This window comes from Mustela lutreola, chromosome 10, assembly GCF_030435805.1.
Source record: "Mustela lutreola isolate mMusLut2 chromosome 10, mMusLut2.pri, whole genome shotgun sequence".
In the NCBI taxonomy this organism is placed as follows: Eukaryota; Metazoa; Chordata; class Mammalia; order Carnivora; family Mustelidae; genus Mustela; species Mustela lutreola.
In genome coordinates this window covers 8,713,632-8,740,058 of record NC_081299.1, presented here as the reverse complement: position 1 = coordinate 8,740,058, position 26,427 = coordinate 8,713,632, and the positions used below count along the sequence as shown (strand labels likewise).

At 45.8% G+C, this 26,427-nt stretch overlaps 1 protein-coding gene across 9 annotated transcripts in view; it reads right to left on the bottom strand.

Moving 5' to 3' along the window:
• Positions 1 to 26,427, bottom strand: part of VPS13D (vacuolar protein sorting 13 homolog D) — a 252,478-nt gene that overhangs the window by 213,148 nt on the left and 12,903 nt on the right. For 8 of the 9 annotated variants that reach the window (XR_009345222.1, XR_009345221.1, XR_009345223.1 and 5 more), the window contains exons 6-21: positions 23,705 to 23,821; positions 20,840 to 20,944; positions 18,976 to 19,146; positions 18,445 to 18,545; positions 17,570 to 17,738; positions 17,310 to 17,411; positions 16,922 to 17,123; positions 15,396 to 15,575; positions 14,217 to 14,347; positions 13,295 to 13,370; positions 12,709 to 12,879; positions 11,578 to 11,708; positions 10,680 to 10,812; positions 6,509 to 8,722; positions 5,238 to 5,389; positions 1,276 to 2,307 (exon numbers count right to left, since the gene is read on the bottom strand). Coding sequence is in view for 6 of the 9 variants with exons in the window: in XM_059136730.1 (XP_058992713.1) it covers positions 1,276 to 2,307; positions 5,238 to 5,389; positions 6,509 to 8,722; positions 10,680 to 10,812; positions 11,578 to 11,708; positions 12,709 to 12,879; positions 13,295 to 13,370; positions 14,217 to 14,347; positions 15,396 to 15,575; positions 16,922 to 17,123; positions 17,310 to 17,411; positions 17,570 to 17,738; positions 18,445 to 18,545; positions 18,976 to 19,146; positions 20,840 to 20,944; positions 23,705 to 23,821 (5,187 nt within the window). In the remaining 3 variants the exon portion in view is untranslated. Of the gene's footprint in view, positions 1 to 1,275; positions 2,308 to 5,237; positions 5,390 to 6,508; positions 8,723 to 10,679; positions 10,813 to 11,577; positions 11,709 to 12,708; positions 12,880 to 13,294; positions 13,371 to 14,216; positions 14,348 to 15,395; positions 15,576 to 16,921; positions 17,124 to 17,309; positions 17,412 to 17,569; positions 17,739 to 18,444; positions 18,546 to 18,975; positions 19,147 to 20,839; positions 20,945 to 23,704; positions 23,822 to 26,427 lie in introns of those variants that run through there. The other variant, XM_059136735.1, reaches the window with a different exon arrangement.

The window sequence follows — 26,427 nt, the reverse complement described above, 5'->3', positions numbered from 1 at the left end:
TACAAGCCAGTGGCAAGGCGGGGAATACAGACTGGTTTTCTGTATTAACAGAGATTAGGAGCTAGGATAGCAACGGGATTAAACATGATTCTCCTCCCTGATGGCTCCCCGGCAGCCAGCGCCAGGCCGCCTTTGCTACAACAAGTAGCTGAAGAACGTCACCCTCCAGGCACGGATGGCATCGGCCACAGCAGGGGGCCCCGGGCTCTGGGTGGCTGTCACTCTGAGGACGTGCCCCAAAGGGTCCACTGCATTAGCTGCTTACCCATCTTCCTGTGCTAGCGCACGGAACAGAAAAACCTTAAAATCAAACGCGATCTGGGGTGCCTGGGTGGCTCAGTGGTTTAAAAAGCCTCTGCCTTCAGCTCGGGTCATGATCCCAGGGTCCTGGGATCGAGCCCCACATCGGGCTCTCTGCTCAGCAGGGAGCCTGCTTCGTCTTCTCTCTCTGCCTACTTGTGATCTCTGTCAAATAAATAAATTTTTAAAAAAATCAAACGCGATCTTTTTTATGTGTTTTTAAACATCTACGCTAGGAGTACCAACGACAGGTTATAAATCTGGTAATCCACGTAACAGCAAAAAAACACACAAGTTCTCGTTCGCTGAGTGCTCGCTTCATGCCACACACTGCGCACCGGGCCCCGCTCGTGTAGTTCTCTCACCGAGTCCTTGCAGCAGCAAGGCACCGCTCAACACCCCCCCAGTTCACTGATGAGGAAAATGGGGGAGAAAGAAGTTAAAAACTGTCCCCGAGACCACAGAGCCAGAAGATAGAGCAAAAGTGCCAGGACTCCAACCCAGGCAGTCTGATGTGACTTCACTCTCTGTGGCTGTCCTGTTGCCTCAGTGAGAGCCAACGATGTCCTGAGTGAGCAGGGACAGAGGACCGAAGCCACATTCGAGAGCAGCTACTAGGTACCAGACACTCGGCTACGCGCTCCACATACCCTACCTCACTGAGTGATAACTGATTTACTCAACTGATCCGATCACCGAAGACCAGCAACCTGAGGCTCCAAGAAACCAGAGCGTTCCACCGAAGTGCACAACCCAGTGAAAAGACAGGAGCTTACTTAAACCATTTATTTTTCCCAGCCTCCAGATGGGATTTATGCTAAAGCCTTTTCTAAAATATTAAAACATCCAAAAGACTAAATATAGCTACCTCGTCAATAATATCTATTTCCTAAGGTAAATGAACAGTGACTGCATTTGCGTAAACAAAGCAAAATTCACTCTGAGAACATCAAGGAGCCAAAAGGGGAGTGATACCTTGAGGTCCAGCTTGGTGTTAACCGGATCCTGAAGCTCAGACTCCAGGAGAGCATTTGATTCTGACTTCACATTTTGCAGAATGTCCTCAGGCAGCACCTTCATAGCGTGGTTGTCCGCAGTGGAGCCAATTCCAAAAAAATCTAGTATCACGACCCAGGTCTGCAGCGTAATCAGCACATCCAAGCAGTTAAAATCGACATCAATGTTCCGGTTAACTCGATTATAACTGGAAGAGAATTCTGGATGCTTCTTATCCACCAAGAATACATTGATATGTACCAAGGAATCATCAAATTTACTCTTCCCAGCAAGTATCTTGGGCTCATCTACTGTTGGAGAAGGGGGTGGGGTCAAGGGACAGTCTTTGTCTTGGACTTCCTTTTGCTTCTTCCGGGAAGCCGAGGTGGGTCTCTGATACAGCTGGAAGACATTCGGAGCTTCTTCCATGTGGGAAGGGAGAGACCGAGGCATGTCGGGGTACTCCACATTGGATACTGAAGGACAAGACTGAGAAAGATACTCTTTTTGTGCTAAACTGGATGGCTTAGGGGCTCCCCGAGACACCATCAAGTTCTTGTATTTGGAGTCTGGGTTTTTCTCCAGTAAGTCTTCCATCAGTAGAGAGCGCAGGGCAATCTGCACAGATAGAGTCTGAGGGTGGTCTTTACTGAATTCCACCTCAAAATCCTGAAACTTTAAGCTCACGAGACCCTGGGCCCCCAGAGTCAGATCTCCACTGAGCTGGACTTGAAGCTCTGATATACAAAAGTTGGCTTGAATCTGGGTAAAAGATTTGACTTCCTTCAGAGACAAGGACTTTTGAGAAGAGTTAGAAAGGCTGGAGTGGCTGAACAATCCATTCTCCTTCCTTTCAGTGGAAGGCTCTCCACAGGTACTGAGGGAAGGCAGAGGAGAATTAGGGCAAGGTGAGGAGGTAGCACTGACTGGAAATTTATTCAGATCTTCACTATACACGAGATTGTCCAGCGTTTGTAAAACCTGCTCATATACATGCTTTGCTAACACCACCTGCAGTCAAAGAGAAGAATTCGGTTATTCCACTGCTACCACTGATCGCACTCCAGTTTTCAGTTGACGTTTACGGGTTTTCCCTAGACGCTTTAAATTAGTTAACAGCAGGGACTATCCCTTCTGTTTCTCTTCTGTCCTTAACTTCTCACTAGCCCACGTCTACTGACGAGGCCATCTCCCTACCTTCCCCAGCACCTCACCAAATAATCTTTCCACAATCAGTGTTCAGTAAGTACTCCTGACTATAGGCCTGAATCAGTAAAATCACTCTTTCTACCCCTACAAAAACAACTGCAGAAATTGACGGGAATGCCGCCAAAAGTCCAATGTGGTGATTACCACAAGACTGAGAAACAAGACTCATGGTTCTAAACCTCGCCGATCATCCCCAGTTAGTGTAATAACCTTTGTTTAGTTCAGCTAAACAGAAAGTGCTTTGTAATGATAATAATGATAAGCCAAAATCACTTGTGCTTCCTCTCCCATTACTTTGTGTCTAATTACAACTTATTAAAAATATTTTCACACAAGTTTCTTTATATACTTAAGGGAAATTTTTTAACAGAGGAATTCCAAACAGATACAGAAGTGACAGAACTGGAAAGTGATGGTTTCACAGCCCCAGTCAACTCATGTATACCATCAGAGTTGATCCGTGGAAGCCCCCGTAGGGAGGCCTTTACAATGGACAGATCGGGTTCTCGCCACCTGCACACAATCACCAAGTTCAGCATCACTAACAGAGACAACCAGGCGTTATGTGCCGCTTGATATAATGCAATGTGACATACACAGCCCCCACCGCTGAAGTGTACTGGCCAAGAAAAAAAGAACCTGAATCCAGCTGAACCTGTAGAGTTAAGGTAGAGCTTACAGGAAATGTGGGAGAACAAGCTGAGTGATGATGCCATGAACGAACAGCCCAATCCAGAATGTGGGACAATCTACAGGGCAACTGCCCTGCCTCTCACAAAGCAATAATGGGGCGGGGGGCGGGGGTGGATGAGAGGAAACTAAACACAGACCCACACAATGTATTACGGAAATGCAACGTACAGGGTCTCATTGGGATCCTGATTCAAACAAACCAAAAGTGAAAAGACATTTTTAAAAAATAATAAAAAATGTCTCAAATCTGAAAATAGATTAAAATTTATTATGTTACCAAGGAATCCTCATTTGGACATCATAATACCATTGTAGTCATGTAAGAAAATGCATGTAAAAAAAAAAAAGAAAGAAAGAAAATGCATGTGGACTATAGAGATACCTTCCAAATATATGGCAGTAAAAATGGGTAAAAAAAAAAAAGTAAAAAAGTAAAAGTAAAAAAAAGAGTACAACTCTTGGGATTTGCCTTAAAATAGTTCACCAAAAGGGGCACCTGGGTGGCTCAGTCAGTTGAGCATCTGACTTTTGATTTCAGTTCAGGTCATGATCTCAGGGGTGTGAGATCAAGCCCTGAGTCAGGCTCTGCACTGGGCATGGAGCCTGCTTCAGATTCTCTTTCTCTTTCTAACCCTCCCTGCCCTCCCCCTCCACCGCCAGAAAAAGGAGAGAGAAATGAGACAAATGTGGCAAAATATTGATAACTGCTGAATCTGAGTAATGGGTACATGAGGTTCGTTACACTATTCCACTGTTGGGTGCCTGGGTGGCTCAGTTGGTTAAGTGACTCCCTTCAGCTCAGGTCATGACCCTGGAGTCCTAGGATCGAGTTCTGCATCGGGCTCCCTGCTCAGTGGGGAGTCTGCTTCTCCCTCTAACCCTCTCCCCTCTCATGTTCTCTCTCTCTCTCATTCTCTCTCACAAATAAATAACTAAAATCTTTTTTAAAAAAATTATTCCACTGTTGTGTATGTTTTAAATTTTTATAATAAAATATTTTTAATTATTAAAATTATTATTAAATAATTTAAAGAATTATTTACAATAATTTTTAGAAGGTTTTCATCAAAAACCACAGTAAGCAAATGGTAACCATGAAAACAGTAAGTCAATATAATCCAACAGAATTCATGCTATATGCTAGACTTAAGGTGAAAAAGTCACCCTAGTAGCCACAACTGGGAATGCAAAAGTTTAGCCAAGATGGGACCGCTATGGGTAAAGTTCTCTCACGCAGGGACCGATATCCAGGAACCACTGATGTCAAAAGGTACACATGCTCTGGGAACAGGACTCCTGAGTTTCTCCAGAGCAGCTGCCAGATACGGACTAGTGACCAGTTACTGCCCAAGGCTGCGGTCCACTGTCCTAAGATTGCCTGTCCCTACTGTTTTATAATGATATGTTCTTTGCACTCAGCCCTGTGAAAGCAGGAGAAATAACACTTTTGAAGGAAATAGGATAGCTGTGTACACATACACTCATCACACACACACGGGCATACTCACAACATCCAAGCACGTGCGCGCGCGCGCGCACGCACACATATATGAAATCCCTGTCTGGGCCCATTTCATTTCAAAGAGAGCAAGACTAAGTCTCCCTTGAGAGGGTCTGTTAACAGCTCAAATAATCAGATTGTTCTCCAGGCTGAGCCAAGTATGTGAATGAAGAGTGACAAAAGTGTATCCTCCTGAGAAAGACAAGTTCTGACTTTTTAAGCAGTAACTCTGCTTGGTTTTGAATGGCAACAGAATTAACGATCTGCCTCCTCTCTCTACAGAACTCACCGTTCTCCCACATGAAGAGGGCCAACAAGACTGGTTCCCCAGCGATGAAAGGACACAGTGAAAAGGCTCCACATTCACAGAACAAGTTACCAACAGTAACAAGCAGTCACAATGTCTCCTTGAATTTACAGATTTTCCTTCTAACATTTTATATATACAAATAACATAACAAGACACGAACATATTATTATTATATAAAGTAAATACAGAACTTCAACTGCCCAGACATGAAAATCAATACATGTTTACCTGGACTGGGTTGACAAATTTCCCTTCGATCTTCATGATGCTAGAAGTTCCCAGGTCATCTGGACTAAGGGAGAAAGTCAACTCAGATTCTCTCTCTATAGGGATCTTCTCCAGTTTAAACTGAATGGTGGTGTTGTTCAGGATGTGAAAAGCTGGCATGACAGAAAGAAAATGACAGATTGGAAATATTAATATTTACTGCATTGTTGCTGAGGTATAGGGTGTATAAAATCGAGTTACCCCTAGACCCAAAGGGCAGAACAGCTGGCACCTGGGGTCTATGACTGAGGGCAAACTCATAGCAAGACCCAGACCAACGCACAGCAAACAGAGGTAAAACGTAAATTTATACACAAAAAGAAACAATACATTCATGACATGTTCCATTTGGTGGCTTCAAAACACAATGTGGGGAACATTAATCCAGGTCAGGTCTCTAAGCTTCTCTTAGCCTCCCAAGCCAGCATTTTCCAAACCAAACTGCTCATCTTTACCCAGCTGTCAATGACAGACTGATCCCTCTACTGGGCCTCAAGGACAGTATCCGGTTCTAAGTGAACACCTTTCATCCCAAGCAGAGAAAGCATCTTTAGGTCAGGATGTGAGCAAACTGGCAAATTCACATCTGAGAACTACAGATGGAAAAACCCTCTAGGCCTGAATTTCTTTACCGATAAGGAGAGCCAGGCTGATGTCTGTGGATGCCAAAGCTAATAGATTGAAGTTTTGGTTTTAGCAGATCAGATCGAGAACATAAATGAAGGCATTTTACTCCTAGAACCCTGGACCAACCCCTTACAGAAGATGACAGAATACTGAAAGGAAAATATCAGATCCACAGACTAAACTTCACATCCCACTTTTGTCAATCCCCCAGCTATCTTGGACTACAATATTTAACTAGCAAAGATCTACAGCTTAGAACTGAAAAAATTCAGATGGATTTCACCAAATTAAATAATACTCTAACAGACCCCACCCTTTGAAGCATCCCCATAAATGGGCATTCATCCAATGTTAAAGGAGGCTACTTTAAAACAAAATAAAAACAAAAATTCTTATTTTGCCAAATATGGTATCCAATGGGAACAACTAAAAACATACCAACCTGACAGGAAGAATCCTATTAAAATTCTATCTAAAATTCGATTAAATATTCACTGGGGGATAACTCTAAAAGAAAAGGTTTTCATTGTCGTTTTATGCAAAGTACCACATACACCGGGTTTGGAATCTTTTGACAAAATGAGACAAAAGATTTACACTCTCACCTTGACCTCTATGCAAAGATTCAAAGAAATCATGTCGGGTGAAATGAGCTTCCTCCTGACTGTTGGCACTGGCAGAGCCAGAAGGAGAGCAAAACCCCCGGCTTACTTCGGACCCAGGACCCTCTCTGCCTGGCAACTGGGTGCAGTTCAAAGAATATAACTTAATGTCTTTAATTTCTACCCGCAGACGGTCACTTCTGGATTCATCGTCTCCTGACACAAAATTCTGGATGAATATTTGTCCTAAGTGTCCCACCAACAACTCGGGACTCCCGGGCTTCCGAGGGATAGACACAACAGGGGATTCAATGTTTATGTTCAAGATCAGCTTTACGGTGTCAGAATGAGACCCAGCGAGGCCAAACCCATACATTTCATTTTCTTCTACGACAAAGGATTCCCGAGGCTTCCTTGGCGTTTCGAAGAGTGACACCATCTCACTGTACTCGGCCGTCTTGGTAGCCAGTACCGTAGTGACTTTGGTAGCTGCGCTTTTCAGCATACTTCGAAAATTTTCTTCCAGCTCATCCATGGACAGCGTCAACTCCTTCAGAAACTTGGCAGAGTGGTTGTAATGCAAGGAAGCCATCTTGAGGTTGAGAAGACATTCCTGTTTGGATTTCTCAACAAAGGTGAAACTCAGAGCTTCACTCACGGCTGCGTCTTCCATCCTAACAAATACAGATTCAAAGTAGCCAATGTCGCTGATGATATTTTCATAGCCTATGGAATTTCCAATGCTGACAACGTACTGGTTCTTAACGTTCTCTTGAGTCAAATCCATGAGCTGCAAACAGCCGAGAGAACCATTCATGTCAAATGTGCTACCCATTGAGACGTTAACTTTGGTGCTGCCGATGCTCGCAGTTGCAATTTTTCTGCCGTATTTCTCGCCATTTGCCATCCCTACTGTCCGAAGGAGCAGTAAGTTAAGCCTATGGATTTCCACGGCAACCTCGGTGTTCTGTTCATATGTAGCTTGGTAAGTTCCTTCTTCCCTGAAGCTTCTTTCAAAATCAGTCATTAAAGGCTGAGGACTCAAATCATCTTTTTCCTTGGGAAAAGATTTCTGAAGAAAACCAATCAGCTCCACGATTGTCTCCGGATTTAGGATAATATCCAGATTATTCACCTGTAACGAAATCACCTGAAGAGTGCTGTCCAAATTCATCGACGGGCACTCTGAACTCACAAACTGATACTCCAGTTTGATGAGGGACTCCTGTTCTTTGGTGATAATTTTGTCAAGTGAAACACCAGTAGCCGACGGGTCATTCAGTGTGGCCGCACTGGTGAGGTGGGCCGCGTTGGATCCGGAGACAGGAGACTGGGCCCTGCTGTCCCGGAGGCTTCCTGTTGGGACATCGAAGCTCAAGTTCTTATGCGAAGCCATCAAAAGGTCAAAATCAGCACCGTACGTCTGCATCGTGTCCACCAGGAGCAGTCCGTGGACGGTCAGGGAGACCTCCACATCGTAAGGCCTCTTCACAAAGTGAGCATTGGTCCCAAACACCTTGAGCACAGAAATGTACCGACCGTTGCTTTCCACACCAAGCTGCATGCAGTTCACCTTAAACTCGGCCAGGAGGAGCTGTGACTCCACCAGAACCTCCCGGGTATGCTGCTCAAGCATCACGAAACTCTGGGTTAAATTCATGACTGAGTCTTGCAAACTGCCCCGCTGCCCGCCTTGTGGAAAAATCTTCTCCTTAAACTGAGTGTCCGAAGTCTTTACCTCTGGGGTGGTCAGGAGAGCAAAGCAATTCTTCAGAGCAGATATTTTCTCTTCATTGATGTGAATTTTCAAGTCTGGGAGGTTGCCCGAGAGCACGGCTCCAGGGTACTTGGGATCTGAAGTATAAATCAAGCGACGTTCTAACTGGAGGTGAACGTTGAACTTCTCAACCACGTGCGTTGGCCCCACATCAATATCCTGGACATGCTTCCAATTGTCCTTCACTCGTCCGACCATGATCTGGAGGTCCATGAATGACAGGGAGTATCTCTCATACATCTTCGTGCTCATGAGATGTGCCTGCAGCTGCTCTGCGCTGAATTCCATCTCAGCAAATGGCGCTGTTTTCCCTCCGTTACCGCTGCTTGTCTCGGGAGGGGGGGTGCTGGGAGGTGTGGCAAGGGGTGTCTTATACTCGTCATCACTAAACTGGTCCTCTTCAGACGCCAGCCCGTCCCCACTTTTCCTCTTGGAGTCATCTGCAGACAAAAAACAGAAGATGCAAAGTCTACGTCTGCTCCTTCCTTACTCCTTCCTGTAACATAACGAAAATCAACCAACCCTGATCTAAAAAAAACACACGGATGACAACTCTAAGCATGATATTCTGATCTTACCATTTCTTCGATGTAAACTCGTCTTGTAATTGTGAAATCAGAACGCAAGAGAGAAAAGATGGAGGCCTGCTGACAGCGGAACGCAGATCGGGGAGCTGAAACCAATGACCTGCTTCCCCGTGTCAGCCACCATCTGCTCTCCCCAACCATTTCTACCTCACTCTCAGCTGTCTGTTCACCTTTCCCTATATCTATGTGCTCGTTTGGTTCCCCACTGAATGTTTCAAAGGAACCCAGGCCTCACCTGTCTTACTCAACAATACCCCGAACGCCCATCTCAGAGCTCACAAGCTCACAGCACCACACCCAAGCCTGATTTCACAATTCAACCCTTCTCTTCTACAGACTTCCACAGTCCAGTCTTTTACTGCTCAGGGCTGAGTCAACTACAAAATCACACAACTGGGTTCTGTCACGCACGTCTCTGCTCCATGTTTACAGTTTAAAAGTTCAAGTAGGTGCTTTCCGTGGTGTGAGATCCTTTTCTTCAGATCTAATTCCCTTTTAACATTCCCCGTGGCACCAAACTTTCCCACTCCTGTTTGAATCCTCTCCCTCTTCTCTTTTGGGTCTTCTCAGTGAAGATAAGATTGAGATTATTTGAGAAGCTTCCTCAACCTTTTACCCCATAATCCTCTTTCTTCCTGCTCATCTCAAGGTAAACAATAAATATTTTTTGGATCTAGTAATAGTAAGGTGATTTCAACCTTCCAGGAGTCTCTTTTTATATGGGTCCCTAATATCCCTAAATAGATTAAACCTCTATTTCTGAAATGAAGTTCTGAGAAATGGTGTTTCTTAAAATCCGAAGTGCTTCATGAGAAATACAAATAAAAACCACAATGAGACACTACTTCACATTGAAAAAAAAGGCTATAATCTGAAAGACAGATAACAGCAATGTTGACAAAGATGTAGAGACAAAGAAACCCTCATACATTGCTGGTAAGATAGTAAAATGGTGCCACCCTTTTGGAAAACAATCTGGCAGTTCCTCAAAATGTAAAACACAAAGTCACCATATGACCCAGCAACTCCACACGGAAGTAATACCCTAGAGGTTGAAAATACATCCACACGAAAGCCTGTATGCGGATGTTCGTAAAACATTGTTCATGGTAGCCAAAAAGCAGAAACAACCCAAATGTCCACCAACTGACGAACACTTAGTAAAGGTGTGGTATATTCACACACAGGAATATTACTCCACCACAGGCAGGAATGAAGTACAACAAGCTACAACACAGATAAATCTCGAAAACATCAGGCTACGTGAAAAAAAACACACATTAAAAAGCCACATAACTGCATTCATATGAAATGTTCAGCAGAATCAAATTCACAGAGATAGGAAATTAATGGTTGGCAGGGCACAGAAGAAGGGGTAATGGAGAGTGACAGCAGAAGGGCTTGGAATGTCTTCCCAGGTTGATGAAACTGTTCTGGGACGAGATAACACAGTCAAGGGCACCATTCTGTCAATATCCCAACAACAACTGAACTTCCCATTTTAAAACATATCCTAATACAGCTGTCATAAAAGAAGTAACAAGTGAACTTTGCGGTTAAGATGTCATAAAAGCCTTTTTTTTGAGAGAGATTGAGAGAGAATCTCAAGCAGCTCCACTCTCTGCACGGAGCCCGACTCGGGGCTCGATCTCACAACACTGAGATCATGAGCTGAGCTGAAATCAAGAATGCTTAACTGACTGAGCCACCCAGGTGCCCCTAGAAAGTGTTCTTTAAGCTCTACTTGGGTAAGCACAGGCAGATCAACCCCTGCGGGGTCCATCTTCACCACGTCGCGTTCATACCATACCTTGGCTATTTGTCAAAAGCATTCTCCCTAGATCCACAACAACTAACACGGGGTTCCTGGATTTGAAATCATCAGGGAAGATCACCTGAGGGGCGGAAATATCTAGTCGCACGGTCCACCTTTTGCTCTCCTCCTGTAGAAGTAAAATAAACCAGAAGTCACGTAACCACAACCACGAAAACTAAACGGCATTATCGGTTGGGCTCAAGGCTTTCTGAAAGCCACATTCAGGGGTTATTGGATCACTTTAAGGTCAATGGTATCAGAGCAAAAAGTTTAAAACAAAAGTAGACCCACAGGCTGAAGGATCTGAGACATTACCACAGGCAAATGTTTGAGGTGGGAGGAAAAAAAAATTAGTAAATTACAGGACTGGGGTTGTCTACTCTTTGGTTGTGGTGAAGCACGGCTTAAGAAAGATCAGGCTTCTACAGTTAGGGGATTTACTATCTCACAGTATGGTCAAAATTATGGAATTCCAATAAACACTGAAACCCAAATATTTCTACTTTTTTTTTTTGAGAGAGAGAATCTTTCTTTTTTCTTAAGATTTTATTTATTTGACATGCAGAAATCACAAGTAGGCCGCGAGGCAAGCAGAGTAAGAGAAGGGGGAAGCAGGCTTCCTGCTGAGCAGAGAGCCCGACGCAGGGCTCGATCCTAGGACCCCGGGATCATGACCTGAGCCCAAGGCACAGGCTTTAACCAACTGAGCCACCCAGGCATCTCCATTTGTTTGTATTCTTGACAGCCTGTCAAGACCATGAGGTTTTATTTTTTGCTAGCTAAGAAGGATTTCCTATTTTCAGTGAACTCCATGCTTGTAGTTGAAACAAGGGTGCTCAACCAGAGGAAGGGAAGACGCTGACAGAGGGGCGCCGGCCCCCGCCCCACTTACAATGAAGTCCCCCACCAGCAAACGATCGAGCGTTTGTCGGATTTCTGCCTTGGTCTGCATCTTCAGTTTGTTATACTGTCTTCGGGCAGCTTCTGCCACTCTCAGCTCGAGTTCAGATTGATAGCCAAAACCTGAAAGATTAGAGATGCACGGGAGAGTGAGAATTCTCAAGCAGCTGGGGGGAAAGACGACTGCAACATCTGTGCTCACCACGACTTCCCACCGAAGCTAAAGAACCATCCGTACAACGGCGCCTACTCCCACCCGCGCCGGCACTGCGTGGGGTAACCAGAGGGGGGCAGCGATGGGGGCCCAGCCATGGCGTTGGGGAGGCACCTAAGTCACTAGCATTTTCTTGAACCATTTTCTGAACGATCCCAGACCATTCTACATCCTGAAAGCATACCGCTACGTTACAAGAGAAATGTGGGATTTGGAAGGAAATGCCTTCTATATTCTACCAGTGACAGAGCAATAAAGCCACAGCATTTACAGCTGTTGTTGACACGAAGACTCAAAAACTGGTCCAAAAACTAAAACAGCTCCCTTGTTACAAGGAGGAAGAGAGGGGATACATGTAGGAAAGGACTATTGTTTTCGCCTGTCAACGAGAGTGCTTTCTCTGCTCCTACGATCTCAAATCTCTCCTGGGAACGAAGGGAGGCATGAATAAGGCAATGATGACAGAGAACAGTGCCAGGATGAGCCCTTCCTTGCTCACCGCGAGGATGAGTATTTCACACTGCGCCAAGCAGGTGAAACAGACCACTGACCCCACCATCTAGAGGAAGTTCTCGAACGTTCCTCCTAAATTCATTGGCCTAGAATATCCTGGGTAGCCAAGGAAACCACCCTCCTAATAGAATGGAAGCTTTTTTTTAAACATGCTAAATGGAAGCAAAGACAAAAGAAAATATTTAATACTGATCCTTTTCGGAGAAGTAACTTTCCAAAGACACCTCCTCCGTTTCTATAACTAAGGACAATTCTATCCACAGGCCCTCTAGGCATTTCTGATTCCAGCCACTCCAGGTCACTTCAGTGTATAATAACCCTTGTCCAAAGCACTAAAAATGACAAGAAAAATGTCTATAGAAAGTAACAGAAGATCAAACAAACAAAAAAGTTAACCTGAGGTATGAACCTTTCCCTTGTAGAAAAAGTCTGCTACTTTTTTAATAGCCTGAGGATTATATATGATGTTCAAGGGCCTCGTGCTGACATTCAGCCGCCTCTCAAAATGGCTGTGCACTGGATTTCTCTCATACAGCATCTCAAAAACCGGGTCATCTGGATCCGCAGCTGAAGGGAAGAAGCAGAGAAAGAAAATGGAACACAGCGAAAACAACCACCCTATTCCTGATAACCTGTAAGGAATTCTGGGGAAAAAGACATTTCCTAAATCATTTTCTAATTAGTTCTCATTTATGAAAATCTTATAAAATAGAGCCCCTAATGAGGACCGCCTCAACAGGAATCCTCAAGACTGGGTTGCTGTACTCACTCCCATTATGGAAACCCAGGCCCCGGAAGCACTACATGCGGACACCAGTCACACGAGGGTTAACAGAGAACAGAGTCTCCGAGACAAACACAGAGCCACACAACAAACCGCTGGGACAAAACAAGACACACTCCCTCTTACAACTGCCCAAGACTGCTGATCTGTAATCATCTTATTTCTAAGGATTAGTTTTAAGAACATACGACAAATTACCAGGGTTATGATCACTTCTGTCTGCAGATATTGTCTGGAGACCAAAAGACTGTGAGACTCTGCCAACTTCTTTTTGCTATTAAAACACACACAAAATGTATGAATGTCAGGTGAGAAGGGACGACTGGCCGTGCACACACTTCCTCAAGTCCTGCCCTGTGGCATCACTCTCGCTCAGCACTCCAAATCCAAACTCACCAGACACTGGATGATAGGACTTGCGGACTGATCTCTCTCATTTGTGCCTTTTTCTAAGCTAAAATGGACAGTATACTACTCTGCTCCTCGGCAGTGAGCGTGTTTAATGACAGATTCCTAAACGAGCAGGACGTACGTAAGGCTTTGTACACGCTCACACTGTACTCCCACCCTCTCCGCAATCCAGCCCCTGAAAAAAGTCACAGACAGAGCAAGTAGCTAAATGCTCAGCTATTCTGATCATACCTCTGCCAACTTAATAAGATCAAAGATCTAATTAATAAAGTATATTGACTATAAAAGATTACAAATATATAGATAACTTGAAGTGGTTCTCTTGGAACTCTGAAAAAGATGGGACTTTCTATCAGTGACTTAGGGTCAGAATGCATGAAAATGAACTCCAGACAAAGGAGATGCGAACAGTGACCTTGAAATGCAGAAAACAGTGGTGCTGATGCCATTTTCTTCCAAAATAGAGCAAACTACTCCACGGCAGCTACGACAGAGGAGAGGAACAAGGCACTGCCGTAAAACCCTCCAACATTCACTCTCTGGAAAATTAAAAAACCTTACTAAATTCAAATTTGTTTTTAATCAACTCATCCTTCTCAACATAACCCAATGTCAGAACGAACTGAGTTAGTATTACCTATTGCTCACCTAAGACAGACCACAGTCCGCCCCACCCGGGACAGCGCAGCCATCCCACTGCCGTACGTACTGAATTCGGGAACACCAGAAGGGGAAACATGGTGCCTTCTGTGGCCAGGTCTCGAAGAAACAGTCCACCCAACCGGACTGAGAGCAAGGAAGAATTTCTTCGAGGAAGAGACTCTGCTAGCAGCTTCACACCTACAAAAATACCAGTGTAAGAGTTGATACTACGCCGTGATAACCAGAAGTATCTTACAAGTCTGAGCTATAATATTTTACAGAGAATGGTTAATATGATGTCTTTTTCCTTGAAAGTAGAACTAAAAAACCTACTCATGTATCCCTGGGTCTGTATAAATCTCTCTCTGTAACTACACATGGGATATCAGAAGTTTCCCCGCAGAATGAATTCTACATGGAGCATGTAACCATTGAGTTCAAGCCATCTGCTGGTTCATACTAAGTTGATGATACGTCTGCTCTCAAGATGATAAAATCAAGCAAAATGGCTTTTTTTTTCTTTTTGGTTGTTTACCTTTAAATTACTGATAAGCGGCTATTTTCTACACTGAAATAAAAGTCTATGTGAGATGTTAAACACCCAGCATCTGCGTAGTACACCTTTAATTCAGTCACAAACATGTCAAACATGGCCCGTCCTCGGTATCTGTGGGTTCCATGTTTGTGAATTCACCTACTCACTAAAATTAATTCACAGCCCCGCAATCCAGCCTCTCAGAGCTTCTGAGGGCATGTGCACAGCAAAAACAAATCTGAGTCCTCTAACGTGCGCACTCACAGCCGAGGGTGACCCAGAGAGCGTTGTGCTGCACCCATGTGCCCCTTTCGTGATCTACTTAGTGCCAAGCAGTTCGCATTTCTGTGCTTTTTGTTGGTGACGTCATGGTTTACAGCGGCCCCCACGCTGTATGCCAGGCCCTCCAGCAGGTAAGTTTCACTGGGGCACGAGTTACAGTGTGGCTGGCCGAGTCCGAGATCAGAGAATCCACGATACAGATTAAAAGCGTCTTTTACAGACACACAGAACACAGGGCTCGGTGCCTGCCGGCTGGTGAATGCTCCAATCGGAGGCTCGCAGGCACTGAGCCCCGCACTCCCCCAGTGACTCTGCCTCCCACCATCCCGCGCTCACAGCAGCCCGCTGGAACGTGAGGACCGCGACCAGGGAGACTCGCACAGATGCTGGGGCCAGGGAAGAGCAACCCATGGCTCTGCGGGGCAGCACCTGAGAACTCGAGCTGCATGAAGGCGCACTCCTCGGCCCGAGGGCCACCCGGCTCCTGGTGCAGCAGCGTCACGGTGCCCCGCTGCAGCTGCACGTTCAGTGTGGCAAACACCAGGTCCCGCTTCATGTAGGAACTCAGGCAGGACGCATCAGTGGTGGGGTCGAAAAACTCCTCTGTGCCTGAGCGCGAGGAAGGAAAGACGTCAGGGGAACACACGGAAAAAGTCGAAAAACGCCACTGGCCCCATGGATCACAGTGATGATGACATTATTGAACAGTTTTCCCCTTTGTTCAGGGAAGAACTCCGAAGTCATGAACAACTGCTTCATCCCCAATGCAAAATATAAGAGATCTTATCGGGGTGCCTGGGTGGCTCAGTCAGTTGAGTGTCTGCCTTTGGCTTGGGTCGTGATCCCAGAGTCCTGGGATGGAGTCCCGCATCCCTCTACCTCTGCCTCTCTCTCTCATGAATAAATATGTTTTAAAGTATTTTAAAAAAAGAGAGAGAAAGAGATCTTATCAGCTCATTCTCTGAGAGGGAGGACGTGAAGATTCAGGACGGAGGCCAGCATAAGCCATGCTGCCCAACACGGTGAGATGCTCTACGTCCCCACAGTGGGCTCAGGGACCACCAGCCACAGGCACCTTTGGGCTCTATAGCTGACATGCCTAGTGTAACTGAAGGAAAAAAACAGAATTTTTTTCCTTTAATTTTAATTAATCTGAATTTAAATAGCCATCTGTTTGAAAATAGGTAAACAAATCGATGGTGTTACAAATTAGGAAAAAGACTGTAACACGCAGGACAGCGTACAAAATGCACAAAGCCCTCTGGGGTGTTGGTTGTGTTCTATTTCTTATCAGCGCGCAGGTTATACAGGAATATTCACTCTGGAAGCCGCCCATCTATGTAAGTACAGCGTGTGCATTTTATGTATGTTTGCTTCGATCAAATTTTTTTTTTAAGTTTTTTTTTTTTTTTTTGACAGAGATCACAAGTAGGCAGAGAGAGAAGGGGGAAGCAGGCTCCCCACTGAGCAGAGAGCCCAATGCGGGGCTTGATCCCAGGACCCTGAGATCATGACCCGAGCCGAAGGCAGAGGCTTTAACCCACTGAGCTACCCAGGTGCCCCTCGATCAAATATAAAAACAGATAGGTAGCCTATCTGTGACTACAGCTACCGTGTTGCACAGCACGGCTCTAAACCAGCGGCTTTGGACTGATGCCCCAGCCTCAGAGTTTAAGCCTCCTGAACTTGCTTCGTTCTCTTACAGTCACCGCCGCTCAGCTCTGAAACTGTGCTCATTATTCCAATGCGGCAATACAGCTGCAAACGAAGTTCTCGCTCAAAAACTTCCTCCATCTGAATCTACGATTGCAAAATGAACTGTTTACAAATGTCTCCTTCTTTTATTTGACAAACACTACGGGCCGCTGCACCAATACCAGACGAAGTTTCATGAACCAAGTGTCTCCCTTCACGACACCCAAGGACAGGCAAGTGAAGGCCCGCACCCCCCTTACCTAGGATCTCCTCGGGAGTCCACTGTCCATGCTGCTCTGCCGACAGCCCCTCAACCACTCTCCCCTCAGGGGTCTGCTGCCCGTACCAGCCACCCCAGCCAGGAAACCAGGACTGAAGGTACTGGAGCATCCCACTGCCTCCACTTGTCTCCGGGTCCCCAGGGGAGTCCCCCGGAGAATCCAACTGAGGCTCTCGTAGGCTCTGCGTGAACCAGAAATGAGCAAATATGAGGCCCCAGAGACAGAAACAAGCTGAGATGTCCCACGGATTCTTCTCCGCCACGCCGCCCCCCCATCGCCCCCACCGTCTCAGAAGCACAGCACATCGGAACTGAGGCTCTCTGAGCGTGGAGGGTCCAAGCATGCCCTCCCATAGAGGATGTCTTACCTCCGCCAGTTCTTCCTGCTTGTGAAATCGCTCATGAACCAGTTCACGCAAAATCTTCAACTCCTCAAAGCTCTGTTCCTCCTCAATCCGGCGCATCTCCTCCTGTTTGGATTAAAACAAAAACAAACAAAACAGGTCTTAGAGCTCCAGAGAAACCAGACGCCTTCACAAACCCCTACAAGTCCGATGAGGGAACTGTTCTGCCTGCCCACGCTCCCACTGGAAGCCAAGAAACAACGAAGGTAACAAGAGTCCCTCACCCTGTCGTCTGCATGCAGCAAGCCTCCTTTCAGCTTGCTGAAGTATTTGTCGGTGTAAGACACGGCATCACGGGCCCGGTGCAACAAGAAGTCCCAGGTACAGCGCTTCCTCTCCTCTCTGATCTCGTTCAGGTTGGCATTCAGAGCAAAATACCACCATTCTCGGCAGCTGAGATGGTTCATAACAATGTTAATTACTTCTCACACAAAGAACATCAAATAACAGATTCTCAACTTCAACATCAGTAATAACATATGACAGAATTGGTTTGAATCACCTGTAACAGTAGTGCAGCCCACTGACAGATAATCAACCAGTGACCACAGGGTAAAAACTATCTTAAGACAATTAGATAGGATTTGGACACGAAAGATTTTAAATGGCATACTTCGGAAAAGCCGTGGAAATACACAGGATCTTGAAAATTTTTAATACCCTGGCCCACCCCAGTCTATCACTGCAATAGGAAAAGACTGACTTTGGCAACCTAAGTTATCAGGTGTGCTACCTAAATGCTGCCCGGACAGCACGGGAGCACAGACACAGGAAAGCAGGCTCAGAGATCACTATGAAGTTACTGCCTACACAGTCAAATCCCACAAGAGCAGCACTGGTGTACTTGCTAAGTAAGACGGAGAGGACTTTAACTCCCCTATGCTCTACCTGGGAGCAAACCCCCAACAGCAACAAAACAGACAGTATGAACATCCATGCAGGTCAACCACAGAGATGACAATTCAAAGGTCAAAAAAATCAACTGTATTTTAGCTCCAGCCACGTGCCAGGGACAGTGAGGCCCATTTCTGACCCACGGGCAAGGCCAGCCACGCTCCACCATGCAAGTCAGGGGCACAGGTCGCTCACAAGCCCTTACTTCTCAGACACGGCCACTTTGGGCTTCCATCTTCGGAACTTGACCTGCCTCTCCTTTCGTTCCAGCTCCTTGAGGAACTCCATGATCTGCCGGTACTGCAGCTTTTCAGCAGAGGTTAAGAGAGAGCAACTAGGTTAATACTGATGTGTTTCTTCTACTCGGTTGACGCCCATCTCTACCGAGGACAATTCGTATTGGTCAAGCCACTGAATGGAAATCCAGGGCGCACCTGAGACCACGTTTCAGCATCACGTGGCCCTTCTCTCCGACCACAGACAGTGCAGTACTCCTGTTCACTGCACGTCCCGGACTCTGGCCCGTGCTTCAGAACCAAATCAAAACTAACCGGACGGCAGCCCGGTGCCTCCGTCTGACATGCAGCGGGTGCTACACTGGCCACGACACTGGTCTCCTGGGCACTTTCCTTCCCGCTGGGGTGCCGGGAAGTATTGAGATCCTTCTATCACCGCGCTTCCTTAGCCCCCATTCCGGTCCCCCAGGGAGAGAAGCCACCGGGCAGAAAGGGAGTACCTGAGAGAGTTTCACGGGGATGGTCGCCAGGTGAATGTCGCACTCGATCCGAGGGCTGTGCCGAGACCTCAGGGGCTCTTTGGAGCAGTTTCTCTTCAAGAGAGCAGATGCGCACACGGGCTCCAGGATGTAGTGATGCGCGCGGCTCTCCATGCTCTTGTCCATGGCCTCCTGCGGGTCACAAGAATGTCTGTCCTTGTGGCGAGTGTTTTCAGGTTCAAGTCACAGGCTGGTATACTACGTAATTTACAATGTATTACCTCAAAATCTCAAACGAGGACAAAACTAGGAATCTAAAAGCTCTCTAGAATTTTTTTTAAATTTTATCTGTATCTCTTATCAGGTAAAACATTCATGCGGTTCAAAACTGAAAAGCAAAAAAAGGCGAAATATCAGGGCGCCTGGGTGGCTCAGTGGGTTAAAGCCTCTGCCTTCGGCTCAGGTCATGATCCCAGGGTGCTGGGATCAAGCCCCGCATCAGGCTCTCTGCTCAGTTCCTCTCTCTCTCTGCCTACCTCTTTGCCGACTTGTGATCTCTGTCAAATAAATAAATAAATAAATAATCTTTAAAAAAAAAAAAAAAGGTGCAATATCTCCTTCTGACTCCCATCCTCCAGCCACCCAATTTTTCTCCCCAGAGGCAACCAATAATAGCAGTTTCTTCTGTATCACACCAGAGGCATTCTGCCTGTGTTCAGACAGATCCATGATTTTCTGGTTTTTTAATCATTCTCACATAAATGGCACGCATGCTGTCTTACCTCAGTTCTTTAAACTTAATACTAAACTTTGGGGCGCCTGGGTGGCTCAGTGGGTTAGGCCGCTGCCTTCGGCTCGGGTCATGATCTCAGGGTCTTGGGATCGAGTCCCACGTCGGGCTCTCTGCTCAGCGGGGAGCCTGCCTCCTCCTCTCTCTCTCTCTCTGCCTGCCTCTCTGCCTACTTGTGCGTCCCACGTCAGGCTCTCTGCTCAGCGGGGAGCCTGCCTCCTCCTCTCTCTCTCTCTCTGCCTGCCTCTCTGCCTACTTGTGATCTCTCTGTCAAATAAATAAATAAAATAAATCACAATGCTTAAACTTAATACTAAACTTTAGAGACGATTCCATAGTTATCATAAAGATCTTTGTTCTTCTTTTCTATAACTGCATATGGTTCTCTATATGGATGTACAGTATTTATTTAATCAAATTAGCAAAACAAAACCATTCTGTACAGCAGCATGCCAGCCAAAGAAAATCTTAGATAAGGGGGAAAAATAAGTCCTTTTTCCGCATTCTACTTAAACCACCCACAATTTGTTTACTGAAAGATTAAACTCGGAATTTCTTATCCTTCACAAAAACACTTTATGTCCCATGATTTTAATGCCTTTCTAAGTATTTCTTAAAGGAATACGACCACAGGTGAAGTTCCAATATACACAGAGTAAGAAAAGCTCTTCTTTAAGAGTCAGAGCTGGTGTTTTGTTCATTTAAAATCTGGACGTCAAGTCTGTGATGCTTTAAAGAATATGTAAGTATGTTAGATGTATGCCACGGAATACAGTGCAGGAGTCAGAAGCAATGAACCAGAAATAGAAACAGCAACAGTAATCAATCTTAAAAATACAGCTTTAAGTGAGAAAAAAGAAAACAAAGAAACCTAGCCTGTGATACAAACATAAAGCATACACAAACACGATATATTGTTCTGAACTACACGCAGACGCAGTATGTCAGGCAAACCCACTACAGATTGGAGGCCTGCAGAGGAAGAGGGTCATGGGAATGGCAACTGAAGCCACAGAGAACAGAAACCTACGTGGCGGGGGTCCCACACTCTACTTCCGTGCTGCGTTCCGACACAGCCCTCTGCCAGAATCCTACCTGTAACTCCACCTGGGGCAAGTCCCCCAACAAAGTGCAGTGGGCATCCCAGTAGACGCTGAAGTCTGCCACATCTAGTTGCTTTTTCCGCATTAACTTCTGTACCTGCGGTAAAACAGGGAAGGAAAAAAACATGACTCTCTGTAGTCACAAACTCACCCATCCATTCAACAACCATTTCTGAGGAGGCATGCAATGGTACTTTGCAAGGGGGCTGGAGATACAAAACTGAATTAAAACACGGTTTTGCTCTGACAGTGTTCAAAATCTGGCTAACTGGGGACACAAACATGCAACAGTTTTAACGAAGCAGAGGGAAGCAGAAGAAAAATACATGAGAGGCTATGAGCAAGCAAAAGAGAAAATGTCGCCGCGTGGATAAGCCTCAAGAGATGTGTATGGTTTGGACACCAGGCAGGGTAAGAGGCAAGGGTGGGGACACACGTCGAAGCATCAGGTCCACCGTACAGACGGCCTGGTGTCTTCAGAGGGTGGCAACTCCACCTGTGTGACGGGAGCACCGCACTCTCGGTGGGAGGGCAGGACTGGTACACACACTTGGAGTGGGTAGTCAAGTGCTACTGAAAGCAGCGTGCAACGCCACTAGGTGTCCTGGGTGAAGTGCCACCCCCCCAGCCCCAGAAATTCATGACTTCCTAGAACCTGTGAAGGGGATGTTACTCAAAAGAGAGTCTTTACAGATGTAATCCAATTAAAACGAGGTCATACTGGATGAGGGTGGGCCCTGGTCTAATGATGAGGATCCTTTTAAGAAGAGAAGGCAGACACCCAGGGGAGAAAGATGGAGACAAAGATAGAAGGCACGTGTCCAGGAGGCAAGAAATTCGACGGCAACCACCAGAAGCAAGGAGGGATGGCTTCTCCCGCAAAGCCTCCAGACGAACCGGCCCTGCGAACACCTGGATTCTGGACTTCAGGCCTCCAGAACTAAAGAGAATAAATTTCTGTCGTCTTGAGCCATTTCACTTATGGTGACTTTTTAAGGCAGCCCTAGGAAACGAATACGCTAGGAAAGAAGTCTATGCCGCACTAAGGAGTTTGGACTTGATACTTTAAGAGACACAGAGCCACTAAGGGCTGTGGTGCAGGCCTGCCAGCAGGGTCAGGGATGTGTCTGAGGAACAGGAAGGACTCTGGCAACAGTGCAAAGTGGAGCTTCCCTCCTTGGTGTGCTAGAGAAAGAGTCGTGAGTATACTGGGAGATGGGCATGTTTATAGGCTCAGGTTACATTTAGAAATATCTGGCTCACCACCTCCAGCCCCCAGCAGCTGCACACATTGGCCCCAGGACCTTGGCCAAATGTGGTGTGCCGTGGTGTGGAAGAGACGGGGAAGCACTGCGTTAGAAAGAATCGAGAATGGAAGCAAGGAAGTCATGAAAACCGGATGTTTTATGAGCTCAGACCAAAGCTTACAGGGTCCTGAAGGAAGGCAGACGCAGGGAGGACGAGGGGAAGAGACATATCTGAGACACTCCGCAAGGAAAACTGGCAGGATGCTGTGAGCAGATGGATACCGAGGTTGAGGAATAAGAACCAGAAGGCTGAGCACAGGCTTAGGGAGCTGAGCACAGTGGCTGAGGACCCATGCTCCGGAGCAGGGGTGCGAACTTTTTCCGGCAAGGATCAGAGAGCACATAGGACGGGTTCGTGGACAGTACGATTTCCGCTGGAACGACTCAACTCTGCCCACTGGAGCAGAAAAGCAGCCTCAAACGATCTATAAATGACAGGTGTGGCTGTGATCCAGTCATTCTTTATGGACAAAAACAGAGAGTGGGGTTCGTGGACAGTACGATTTCCACTGGAACGACTCAACTCTGCCCACTGGAGCAGAAAAGCAGCCTGAAACGATCTATAAATGACAGGTGTGGCTGTGATCCAGTCATTCTTTATGGACAAAAACAGAGAGTGGGGTTCGTGGACAGTACGATTTCCACTGGAACGACTCAACTCTGCCCACTGGAACAGAAAAGCAGCCTCAAACGATCTATAAATGACAGGTGTGGCTGTGATCCAGTCATTCTTTATGGACAAAAACAGAGAGTGGAGGGGCTTTGCTCTACAGTCCGCCATTTGCCAACCCCCACTTTGCAGCTGGTCCATGTGGGTTCGAGACCCAGCTCTGCCACTCCACCTCTCTGTGCCCTGGCATACTTAGCTGTATGCAATGTGAGGTTAACAGTGGGGGTGAAAAGTGCTGAGAATCCAATGAGGCAAATCATGTAAAATGCTAAGAACAGTGTCTGGCACATGAAAGTGCTCAAAAGATGTTAGTTTTGTTTAACATTCAGTAACGTGTTAGAGAATAAAAAGGAAATATTGGTTTCAGGGAAGTATAAAGGGCCAGTGGAACATAATGGTATAATTTTGCTTATGACAAGCCTAGAACACCACAGAGGTGTCCCATAGGTAGTTAAAGACACGAACGAGAAGGTCAGAAGAGAGGTGGATACAGGGTGTTCAGATGTGGAAGGCATCAACAATATTCCCAGGGCATGGCTGATTCTCTGAAACAGAACGAGCTTACCCTGGGAGTACACATAGCATGAGATAAAAATCAAAGCTGAAACCCTTTCTGTGACTCAGTTTCTTTGTGCACAAAATGAAAGGGATTTAACATTTAACATAGGAGTGAAATAAAGAAAGGTCAGAAAAAACTGGCCATTTCTTGACTTTGGCAAATTAATCTGTTGACACAGACAAGAAACATACATTCCCGCCAAAGAACAGGGTGATAAAGAACGCGGCCTCCTTTAGGGAACATGAAATGACCGAAGGCAGAGCCCCCAGTTCCCAAGACCCAGTGCTTTCTTCCTAGTTTGCAAGCACAGTTCATACTCACAGGCTCATTCACAGCATTCTGCACGGACACATTCTTAATACAGATGCCGAATGCAAAAGGATGGGACGGATTGGTAATACCATCTTCAAAGCGCAAATGGACATCTTGAATTTTTAACTGCAGGGGAGAACAAAGGAGAACTTTTAGATGCGCTACAGGTAGAATACTACAGGCCGACGCCAAACTGCCCTTGAGCATCAGAAAGTCACAGCCGGTAGTTTATACAAATGCTTACAGCACACATATGTCCAACGCTATGAGAATTTTAACCACAGTCCTGAGAGCTAAGATCAAAAAGGACATGAAGGACATTTCTTTGTGTTTGGTGCTACCTCCAGATAAGAGCTACAATACTTTCGTTAAACCATTTCATAAGACCCCTTTAAAAAAAAACAACACCAAAAGAAATACTGCCGGATCTAGATAACAGGCCTGCCCTTTCTTACAGTATCTTAATCTTGCCTCTGTGTCCCCACACCTAGACACAGGAACACCAACAGGACACACAGATTTTATACTTATTCATTTCCCCTGGCTCCTGGAGGTGGGCTACAAAAAAGACACTCTGCTTCAGTGAATTAAAACTTGTAACAGAAAGTGAAAAGACAAACCACAGGATGGGAGAAAACATTTGTCAATCATGGACCTGGTAACAGACTAGAATCCAAAATATATAAGGAGCTCTTGGGCCACCTGGGTGGCTCAGACAGTTAAGCATCTGCCTTCAGCTCAGGTCATGATCCTAGGGTCATGGGATAGAGGCCCACATCGGGCTTCCTGCTTAGTTTGGAGCCTGCTTCTCCCTCTCCCTTTGTCCCTCCCCGTTGCTTGTGCTCTCTCGAATAAATAAAATCTCTAAAAACAACAACAACAAAATACTCAACAATAAAAAAACAAAAAAACCAACTTTTTTAATGAAAAAGGGCTCTGGATAGACATTTCTCAAAAAAAAGATATACACATGACCATAAGCATATGGAAAGGTGTTCAGCATTAGCCAGTAAGAAACTGCAAATCAAAACCACAGCAAGGTAGCTCCTCATACCCACTACTGTGGTTATTACCACAAGACAGATAACAAGTATCAGTGAGGATGTGCAGAAATTAAAATGTTCCTACATCACCAGAGAAACTGTAAAACAGTGTGACCTCTTTGGAAAACAGTTTGCAAGTTCCTCGAAAAATTAAACACAGTTACCATATAACCCCCACAGTTCTACTCCCAGGTATCTAGTCAGGAGAACTGAAAACATACATTCACAAAAAAAACATATACATGAAGGCTGACACCAGCATTAGTCATAAGAGGCAAAAAGTGGAAACAACCCAAATGTCCATCAACTGATGAGCAGATAAACAATATGCAGTAGATCCCAAAACCCACAAAACCTCTCGGTAAGAACACTCCATTCAACCTGCTGTACTGAGAGATGGGACCACATTTAACACGGCTTCTAGCACCTAAGCCTGCGTCGCTGGGACATTCCAGCCTCATTCTGTGTTCCTGTCTGGAAAAGCTCAGGGCGGTTTGTTCCAGCCAAAGCCCGACAATAGGTCCCTGACCTCCCTTTCTCAGCGCCTTTACCAAAAAGGGCTTAAAATTGTGAATCCTTTCTCTGTCCCTATGAGAGGTGTATGTATCTCCTATAACCAAGGACCTGAGAGCCATTCCTTTGAAATGCAATCATCAGGGAGGACAGGGCCCATCTCTCAGTCTCAGCCTCTGCGAGAGCACAGAAGCCCAGCCAGCAGATACAGCTGGCCTTATCATGGGGACACTGACCCTTCGTCATTCTCCACCTGAGCCCTCCCTCACAGGACCCTCTACCTCACTCCCCCTTTAAAAGTCCCTGCCACCTCTGTGTTATTTGGAACAGAGCTCTGCTCTTTCCCCTTCTGTCAGCAGTTACTGAATAAAATCTGTTTTCACCACTTTCACAAACATTCAACTTTATCTTTGACCGTCCACATCTCTGACCGAACCCATTATTCGGTCATAAAAAGGAATCGAGTACTGGTCCGTGCCACAATGTGGAGGGACCTTGAAAGCATGATGCTAAGTACAAGAGGCCCGACACAAAAGGCCACACAGACACAAAAGGCCACACAGCGTAGGATCACATGGATACAAAATGTCCAAAACACCAATGCGAAAGCTTAGTGGTTGTGTGGGGCTGGAGGGAGAGGAGACACGCGAGTGGCTACTAAGTGGGTATGGAGTTTCTTTTGGGGGTAATGAAAGTGGTCAGGAATTACGGAGTGGCAGTCAGGGCACTTTGTAAACACCCTGTAAAAACACTACAGTGTACACACTAGAGGGGTAAACTTTACGGGATGTGAACTAAATCTCAATAAAGCTATTAGTAAAAATAATAATGATGGGTTATTTTAAATGACAGCTAAAAAAAAATATATATATATATATATATATATATATATATATATATATATATATATATAAAACTGCCTGAAACAGAATTCAAAGCACTCACCTCAAATGTACTGATCTCTCTGTCAACATTATGACAGTTACAAAACCAACAATCTCAGACTGCATTCGGCTAGCACTGCAGGAAAACCCCATAGGTGCTAAGTACAGGCTCACTATTACGGCACTCATAAAAATTAGCATGGACCCTGATCTAGTCTTCAAGGACGAAACAAAGCTGTAATTAACGCAGAAAACGTGGCCAACAGCCCTGACATCGTAACCCTTCAAACCG